Source organism: Archocentrus centrarchus, chromosome 19 (genome assembly GCF_007364275.1).
Source record: "Archocentrus centrarchus isolate MPI-CPG fArcCen1 chromosome 19, fArcCen1, whole genome shotgun sequence".
Lineage (NCBI taxonomy): Eukaryota > Metazoa > Chordata > Actinopteri > Cichliformes > Cichlidae > Archocentrus > Archocentrus centrarchus.
Genome location: NC_044364.1, coordinates 19,662,553 through 19,672,636, shown reverse-complemented (window position 1 = coordinate 19,672,636; position 10,084 = coordinate 19,662,553). Strand labels below are relative to the sequence as shown.

At 41.7% G+C, this 10,084-nt stretch overlaps 1 protein-coding gene across 1 annotated transcript in view; it reads right to left on the bottom strand.

The window, feature by feature from the left end:
- Nucleotides 1-1,857: 1,857 nt before the first annotated feature.
- The window catches only part of LOC115798516 (serine-rich coiled-coil domain-containing protein 2-like), a 49,053-nt gene continuing 40,826 nt past the window's right edge, over nucleotides 1,858-10,084 (bottom strand). Inside the window, exon 14 of the mRNA XM_030755384.1 lies at nucleotides 1,858-9,025. Within this exon, the coding sequence (XP_030611244.1) occupies nucleotides 8,621-9,025 (405 nt within the window). The 3' untranslated portion in view covers nucleotides 1,858-8,620. The remainder of the gene's footprint in view (nucleotides 9,026-10,084) is intronic.

The window sequence follows — 10,084 nt, the reverse complement described above, 5'->3', positions numbered from 1 at the left end:
TCAATTATTTGAGAGGGGCTCAGAGTAGAGCTGCTGCTCCTTCACATTGAAAGAAGTCAGTTGAGGTGGTTCGGACATCTGACTAGGATGCCTGCTGGCACCTCTTGGGTGAGGTGTTCTGGTTATCTCCTACCAGGAGGAGGCCCTGAGGTAGATCCAGGACACACTGGAGAGATTATATCTCTCGACTGGCCTAGGAATGCCTCAGTGTTCCCCCAGATGAGCTGGAGGAGGTGACCGGGGAGACGGAGGTCTGGGTTTCTATGCTTAGGCTGCTGGCCCCATGACCCAGCCCCAGATAAGTGGGAAAAAAAAAATGGATGGATGTTCACATTGATGTAAATTGTGTCTCATTTGTTACAGAATTTATGTGTCTAAGCCTTACAAGCATCACCTTGACAGCCTTTGATGTCAGCATTATAAAGCCTGCAGTCAGTACTTCCCTCAGAACTATTTTCTTTTGGGATAGGGGATTATGTCCTGTGTATGTCTCATAAAACTAGCTTAGGTGGTGTCAGTTGTTATTGTTTACATAACATGTAATACTCATTTAAATGTTATTTCTTGTTGTTTTTTTTCCCTTTTCAGAGCGAACTCATTCACACTCAGAAACTTGCATCCTTCAGTACTGTGCTCTATAAATACCTGATTATTAATGCAATTACTGCTGTGTGCTCTACCTGACACCTCATCAGTAAGAACACTGAACACTGAATCTTTAGAAACGTATTCATACATTTTTACCATCACAGCTGTCCCTCAGCTCAACCTTCAGCATGAAGATGGAGCGACACCTCAAATGCATCAGTCCTGCAGTGGGTGTCCACGGAAAAAATGGGAACATTTTTCAGAGTTATCTGACCGTCGAGTTCAGATTCTGAAACCCAGCTGAGGATGAGGATGGGCCGAAGGCTCACAGTGAAAGATGAGGACGCACACTGAGGTCAAGATGAACAGTTGGATGTCAGGAGGCTGAATTACAGCTGGAAGTGACAGCTCGATGAGGAGGAGCAGCCTCAGGATGATTTATTCTCCGAGATATTTACAGGAAATAGATGTGGACGTAGACTTCAGGTTTTATGTGAGGTTAGAGCAGAAACCAGGCAAAGGTTAATGTTTAATACTTTTGATTGATAGAAAATTTTCTCGGCCCATATGAAGTTGGATCCTTGGAGGAAGAGCTGTGAGCTGAGCGGAGTTATCAATCAGGATTCGTCTGGTTTTTCTGGGACTTTTGTTATTGTTTTTTTTTTCTTAAATCTTCAGCAGCCGGATGAAAAACTCGAGTCTGGAGATTTCAAACAGAGAGGAATTAATCAGGAGGGAAACTTCACTGCAGCTACCTGCTCTCTCTCACACACACACACACAGAGGATCAGCTCCGCTCTGTGGAGGCGCTCTGTGTGTGTGTGTTTCAGTCTTTAGTTTCAAAGCCTCACTGACGCTCAAGAGCCACAGACGAAGAATGAACCCCGGAGCAGTTGTTTGTCAAGCAGAAACATTTAAAGTCAGCTCCTGACAATGAGTTTTTATTCTTTCTTACTCTTTGCTGTGTTTATTTAACTGTGTATGTGTGCATGTGTGTGTTTAGAGTTAGTGTAAAATAAAGGAGAATAATTGTCTACTTTCTTGGTAGGCTACTTCCTGGGATTGTTTGAAAAGTCAAAGAAAGTTTGAACAGCAGGTGGGTGGGTGGGGCTTCTGTGTTTTAGATGACTATATTAGGGATATCCCCTCTTTATGACATCATACAGATCCCAGAGTGCAAAAAAAAATGGTGTGAAGCAGTCACCCTTTCCCACCATAAAGCGGTTCACTTTTGCACAGCAGGAGAAGAAGGAAGAAACACACTGAGCATCGGTGAGGATTACTTTTATTTAGCAGCATCAGAGAAATGTCAGCCAATGACAGAGGAGGACCACAAATATCAACCAACGAGCTGCAGAGAGCTTCACTGACAGGAACACAGGCGCTAACGTTTCACTTCGTACGACCTGAATGCTGCTTCAAAGTGAATGAGACCGAAAAAAAAACAAAAAAAACCCACAAATGAAATTCAGCAGGTGCGACGTTTGTGTGCGAACGAGCTCGTTTCTGTTAAAGTGCTTTTTTTTCCTCACACTGAGACTCTTTCAGCGCTTCAGTGTCAATAACATCAACAATATTACAGTCTGTACCACTTTACACAGTTCATCACATAAATAAGAGTCAGAGTTATTGCACAAAATAAAACAGCAGGTGACAGGAAATGTCAGAATACCTGTCCTTCAAGTGTTCAAAATAAAAGCAGAGAGGGAGTAGAGGACACAGCTGAAGAGTGAGTACATTATTCAGAGTATTTGACAGAATCATTTAAATACAGTTTAAATACAGACAATTATGAAATATTAGAGTCAAAGCAGCTGAAACTAAATATAAAACCATCCTAAAGCTCAGCTCACATGAAGCCTTTATGTTTATTTCTACGGTTTCTCATATGCAGAGTTTATTAAACTTTTAAAACATGGCCTTGTTTAACTTGTTAACTTTAATAACGTACATGTCCACAGTGTCAGCGAACACATCAGCAGAGACTCAGCAAAATTCACAAAATAAATTTTTAGGACCTGATGTTCCTCTAACATCATGGACCAAGACCAGATCAGCCGCATTACCCTGAAGCTCCTCTAGCTCTCTTTGAAATGCAGTCGAGTCATCCTTATAAAACCATTAAAAAATAAACATATAAATGTATTTCTTCACTAATTATCAATCTTTTCTACCTTATTTTTTTATTAAGGTAGTTTTAAAGGAACTGCTGTGCTCTTTATTTCACAGTAAAAGCATTGAGGTTTACTCCAGGTTGGCTTTTATTGTTAAATGTATTCAGGAGGGGGGTTTTTGGGTGTTTATACAACATTAGTTTCCCTGATTTGTTAGCAATAACCTCAAGAACTCTTTAATCGCCAAGCTGTTAGTAAAACTCAATACTACTTCTTATGCAAGTATTTCACATTAAAAGCCTTAAACACATGGCAGTAGTGCCGGCTGGATTTTAATGTGAAATGTCTGCAAGAAATAGATGAGAGTTAAAATGGTTAAAATCTGCTCCTATTTCATTGTCTTTTTTAAAAGTTGAGCTGTCAATAAAACTACTTCCTGCACGGTGTGTCACAATAAATCTGCTTTGTTAGCTTAATAGGTACACTCCCTACACAGAAGGCTTTTAATTTGAAACTTTCTTAGGAAAATGCTGAGTTTTATTAACAGAAATTAATTTTTTTTAAAAAGATGCGACTCGGGGTTAAATAATAATTTTAAAAAACTGTATTTATGTGAGAAAAAGACATGTTCTGTGGAAATGTACATTATTAAGACTATTCTCATTTTTACTGCGTTCTCTTTGTGATCTGGGTAGAACTTAAAGAAAAGGATTTGAATTTAAGAATTTACATCATTAACTTTTAGAACTTCAACAGCTGGTAAAACCTGTTGGATATTTAAATAACAAGTGACAAACGTTAACATTAAACCATAAATAAATCAGAGTTCAGAGATGATACTGAACAAACAGATGCGCAGCAGACTAAGCGGAGACGTTTGGTCTGAAACCGGACGCTGAGCTGACTGAAGCCGGATTTCAGAGACGCTGTTGGGTTTGTACCTGACAGCAGCAGCAGAGGTGACATTTTAGACACATTTAGTTTGGATTCAGTTACAGTTAATGTGAGTCCAAAAGTCCAAAGTTTGCTGCTTCCAGCTCCACAGATGCACACATTTATTATATTTCCACACAGTGCTGGTGGGACCACAGCAACGCCATTTTCATCATTATTTTTCATAATTTTCAGATGTCTTCGAGACAAAGCTGGACTTTATTTTAAGCTCCTTGTTTTTGTCTCAGGCGTATCTGTAACGATCAGGTTCTGAACTTTACTGCATTTTGCTTTTGAATTTTCGTTTCAGAGTTTCGAGTTTTTGGTGCCCTGATTGATTTTAAGGTTGTTCTGGTCTCCCTGTTATCACATTAAGGTTAGTTTGGGTCTTTTGTTCATTTCCTGTTTTACTTTGAAGGATAGCTTCACATGAATGTTTTGGGTTAGTCTCAAAGGTATGACAGGGTATATGAGACCGTCTGTTCATGCTCCGAGGTTACATTAATATTTCTTAGACCCAAATGACGCTCAGAACAGTCGTCAAGCCCCGCCCCGTGTCAGGCGTGATTGGCTGTTTAAAGCTCTCAGGTTCTTCTGCTTTCAGGGATTTTTCACCCAGGTTTAAACACTGCTACTCAGAGCTGCTGGTTTCCATTATTCCCAGCTTCTGGAGGATTTAGAAAAACATCCACAGAGAGACATGAAGGCCAAAGTGAAGCCTTGAGGTGACTGATTTTTTTTTCTCTTCTTCTTTTTCTGGCTGTGTGAGAAGTGTTTTGGGGAAATGATGGAAAGGAAAATGTCAAACCTTGATTGAAGCAGAAGAAAAAAAAATTGCACTAATTTATTTTCCTCTTTCATTTCAAAAAAGACATTCCTTGTTTGCTTTTTGCTCTTTTCATTTCCACCCCTTTGGATGAGACGCTCACCGAGGAACATCAATCACAACATTTGTGCAGAGTGTGTGTGTTTCAGGACTTTGATGATGAATTTTTAAGAGCAGCAGTAGCTGAAGCTCGGCTGTGCACGCACCCTGCTGGGCTTCGTGTCACTTGCATGAATTAAGGCGGCTCAGATTTCCCTGCTGGAAGCTAAAGAACAGATCTAAAGGAGACGAGCGGCTCCACTTCAGCAGCGACACAGCAGAGAGTTAAGATCAGACTTCTGAGTAAACATGCTCATGTTTAAATTCATGGCAGCACAGATTAGAACAGGGAACAAATGTTTTAAAGCATTAAAAAAAAAATTATATACATATGTGTGTATAAAAATCAGTCAAATGTGAGAAATCAGATGATTTCTTTGTATGCAGCATTTGCATATTTAACAGAGTTCAAGGCCCTGGAAGTACAGAGCGGGTTGACTGGAATTTGGTGCTTTTTAATTTTTTTTCCAGGATTTTGATGCCCTCATAACTTCATAAGTACAGGAGATATCTGTACATAACCTGCTCTGAGCATCAGTGCCATGGGTCGATCATAGTTTGAATGAACTGCAGCAGTTTCATGTCTGCGATGTAGAGCAGCAGAAACAGTCAGTGGTACCCTGGATGTTTGAGCTGATCATTCACTGGAGAAAACTTCAAAGAGTGCATTCTGGGTAAACATTACAGACTGATATCACCATGCGGGACAGGTGGCTGTAATCTGGATTATTTTAACACATGCTCAATTATAAATGGATTTATACTTTACATCAGTAAATCTGGTCTTAGATCAGGTTGATGTTTTAACCTTATTTTATTCTTTAGTTCATCATGTAACTCAGTGGTTTAACTGAGGGTCACACCTGTTTTCATATCTGTTTAAAACTGTTTAACCTAAAATGTCATCAGTTCTTCTTTGTTGGTATTTTTGAGAACCTAGACATAGTCAACACGACAGTGTTGCTGCTGCTGCTTCAGATCCAGCTCTCTGCTGAAGACGGCTGAGTCTCTTTGGGTAAGTGCATCTTTAGCTCGTGGGATGGTATAATCAGCTGACGGTCAGTGGAGCCAGGCCCCAGGTCCAGCTGACAGGTAGGTGTTGTTCAGGCAGATTAGTTGTCAATCAGGGACTTTGTAACAAGGATTCCCATTTGAAGAATGTTTTTAAAAGGATTTTTGGGTGCTAAGTTATAATATGAATGCTAAATATTGGTTATGGTTAAAATATAGGCTTGGATTCATGGTGCACCATATGGGAACCAACTCAGAGATGTCTGAAAAGATGACGTCAGTTCAAATCAACCCAATGATGTTGAGTTTAGTTTAAGATTCACCTTAAGCTGGAAACAGTAAAGTTTGGCACTTTTCCTCAAACTGCTGCTGCTGTTCTTGTTCTTTCACGCTGTGCCTCGTGGTTTCAGTAATCGTACCAAACGTGCTTCGACTTTGTTTCTCAGTAAAAACCTCGTGTGAGTTTGCAGATTTCTGGATTGTCTGTCGAGACACCGGCCGTCCTCTTCTTCATGAAACGTGGAACTAAGCTGAGCTGGTTTTGCATATATTTTAAATACAACACGGGCAGGAAAAAGTGTCCTTTTTTTTTTAGGGTTTGAACCTGCAACTGTTGCATATTTTATTGCATATACGGTTACTAATATCAAAGCGAGCAGCACTGACAGTTAATCACCGATAGAAGTGAGACTATGTTTGATTTGTCAGGTGTGAGGAGAGAAAATGTCAGCGGGTTCATTTTCATGTAGAAGAATTAATTTCTTTGACTTGCCAAAATGTGAGAGTCATTCAGCAGGCAGGTCCTGACTGCATGATTCAGTCTGGAAATGTGATCCAACACTGGGAGAACTATTCAGAGGAGGACTGACAGAGGGGCTGAAATGTCAGTTTACCTTAAAGGAAAGACACTTCAGCTAACACCTCCTCACCTTATCCCCGTTAATACTAAAATTATTTAAAGTTTCTATATTAATTTACTGAGCTTCTGAAATGACTCCAGCCTTCAGGCCAGAAACCTGAAGTCCTCAGCATGCTTCAAACCAGCCGCTCTGTGAACCTCTGTCAAGTTTATCTCAAGCGTTTCCTGAAAAGCAAACCAATCAGAGCACCTTCCTCTTTCTGGCTATTTACCTCACACCAGGAGGAGGAGCTAAAACTGCTTGTTTCAGACAGAGGATGAGCTGAGGGGCTGCACTGACGCCCAGTATTAAAAGAATAGGGATTATTTTGATCTCTGAATCATGCAAAGCTGCAGAACAGGTCCACTTTTAAAAACTAATGTTCAGGAACTTTCCCAGGAGTAAAACTTCCTCCTGCACACTGATTTGTGCTTCCACAGCGGAGCAAAAAGCCCAGAGAAGATTCAGCAGATTTGTCTGCTGACTTATCAAAAGCACTGCAGACAGTCTCGGATTCTCGTCTGAATGCTTCCTCTGCAGAAACAACAGAGCCCGGAGTCGCTCGTCAGTCCTTCGGTGGTGAAACCTCTGGAGCTGTGGTTTGCAGTTTCAGGGTTTTTGGCAGGCATGCAACCAAACTTCCCCAAACCTTTCACAATGTTTGAGAGTATTTAATTTAGACTTAGGTTCTCGGTTTAAGTCCGTGTTCCTTCAGCATTTAACCATAAGTTACTACAAAGCGCGAGTAAACATACCAGCACTGTGTTTGAAGCACACTGAGATCTTCCAGACTTCTGTTGGATTTTCTTTCAAATCATTGCCGGCTGGTGAAAACCTCCAACTTCACAACTCCTCAAAAACTTCATGTTCTTCCATCTGCTGAGTTCTTCCCCTGACTTTGATGAGCAGAAACCCCGCCACATTCTCTCAGTTCATGCAGGAGGGAGGAGGTCTTCACAACAGCAGCAGAGATTGGGAACATATTTCAACCTCATATCAAAGTCTTCATTTGTCTGAAAACCAGCAGGTAAAATCTGTTCCTGGACTACGAGTAAACACAGTGATGTGAACACTGAATCAAACACGACAAACTGAAAACACACACAGACACTCAAAGGGTGAAAGGCTGAATGTCTCAGAACAAAAGTCGGATTTTCTGACCTTTGAGACAGGCTGCTTAGAAGAGCAGAGAGTCTGTAAGGACGAGCTGGATGGAGGACAAAGGAGGACGGATTCTGTGTGTGGGATGGAGGTTAAGGTGGATGCACATCATTGGTGACTCTCCTCTGAGGAAGACTCGCTTTGGGTTGGACTTTGGGGAAGGATGGAGAAGGCTGGATGAGTTGGAGGAAGTCCATCAATCAGGTGCAGGAGCTGAAACATTGGTTCCTAACATGCAGCGAGAGGGAGCGCGTCTCTGAAGACGACTTTTAAAAGGCTTGGCAGAAGAGCGACCCTTAATTAAAGGGAGAGTTCAGAGTGATTTCAGTTTGTTAATAGTTGTAGATCATTTTTAAAGAGCTGCTTCATTTAAAGCAGAGCCAGTGCTCCTTTGTACACAAATGGATCTCTGTGCAGTTTTATTGTTGATGCTAGAATAAATTAAGTATTTTGCAAAGTATTACAGAGGCTGATTGGTGTCATGTTCTTGACCTTTTTTAACCACCTCCTCTCCTGTAGAGGGTGCACAGAGTTTAAAAGCCAAAGACTTCAATCTCTTAAATCTCACATCAAAATGATCTGATTCTATGACCAAGTGGGTGCGGATTTCTGCGCTTTCCTGGCCCTCTGTTAACTTCTGTTTATTTACTGGAACAAATACAGCCAAATTCTCAATAAATGTATTTTCATGTAAATGCTTTTATTAAATATTGACCTTTATGGGGTCCACTAACACACTGTGTGTACCTGCCGCAGGTCTGCAGGAGGAAATGATGAGATGCATGTTCTGTTCTGCTTGTCCAGATTTTGTAACTGCACCACCATCTGATAAAATCTAAAATCTGCATTTGCTAGAAACAACTGAGAATGTGGCCATGTTCAAGTCACATTCAAGTCATAATAAACTGCCGATCTTGTTTTATATTTATAGGAAGTTTGGAGCTCGCAGGCTCGCGTCGCTGCGTGTTAGGAAGGTGGAGTCACAGGCTTCAGTGGCTCTTTGGTTTGGGGAGACGAGAGGAGGTGGAGGTGAAGCCCAGCATTCTGAAATTCAGCCCAGAGGTGCGGGTGGCCTCAGGGTCGCGGGCTGCCCTCGTCTTCGGGAAGAGGTGGAGTTTGGAGGGCTGGGGGGGCTGTAGGGATCTGCTGTGGATTTTCCTCTTTTCACCTGACTTTTGCTCCTCCACCTTCTTCTGCTTTTTCCCATCATCCTCTCCTACATGGGCCACTGGAAGGGTGGCACTGGGATCAGGGTGATGATGTCTGTCAGCAGGGGTTTCAGGATGGGCGTGGCAGAGGTTACTAGGAGGCGGAGCTTGGGTTGGCGGTGGCGTCGGGATTCGGTCTGTCAGTGGCTCCGGGTCTTCCTGATTGGAGGAGTGAAGTATCTGTGACTGTAAAACAAAGGAGGAGGAAGCACAAACAGGAACTTTCTTCAAATGTTTCACAGACAAATACAAAAAGATTTTCATTGAATCAGATGCTCAAAGCCGTCATGATTATTCCTCCTTCAAGGTGAGAGCTGAGCCTGAGAAATGTTCTCATCTCATTTGTCTGTCAGTGAGATTACACAAACCTCGCTGAGCTGAATTTCATTAACTGCACTTGGTGGAGAAGTGGAGCGTGGGCAAAGGACGAACTGATAACGTTTTGGTTCTTTAAAACTGTGAAACATGGCTTTCTCAGCTAATTTGAGCATGTGGCTTCTTAGTTCATGTCATGTGTTGCCTTCACTTCCTTTTTCCTAACAACACTTTGGGTGGAGCACAAAGCACAGGATGATATTCAGGTCACTTGCATTCTAATACGTCTGTTATTAATTAAAATAAATACCATTATTTCTAAGATCCACTAGTTTAACGTTTCCTTTAACGTAGCATCCATCATTCTCCTCCTGATTAAAAAACTACTGGAGAACCTGTGTGGAGATCACGTTTTCTAAGCCTTGATTACTTCACTGCTGTGTGCACCACCTGTTTAAAAGCAATAAAGCAACCTCCCTTTGTTGTATAATTGATCGCATGAAGCAGAAAAGCATCGAGGGTGTTGGAGATCGAAGAACAAACGCAGGAGCTGCTCCTATAAGACGAGGTCATCTCACACATCCACGCTTTGATCCGTGTGTGTTCGCTCTGATCTGTGCATGCATGAATGAGGAACAGCAAAGCGCATTAGGCTCTTATTTAAAAAGTTGTGGATTTTCACGCTCCGACACAAACAGTGAGGCAACGCTGACGAAACGCTGCCGGATGAACACAAACTGCTTCTCACATCAGGAGAAGGGTTCAGCGGGAAGGCGGCGTTTGTTCTTCACAGAACTTGTTATTGTGTGTTTTTGCTCTCCATTCCTGCCTCTGTCTCATCTGTATATAAAAGACAAACACAGCTTCCAGGTCTGAAAAGTGCGAGTTTCAAGACTCTTTGAAAAGGGAGCACGAGACTTTTTAAAAATG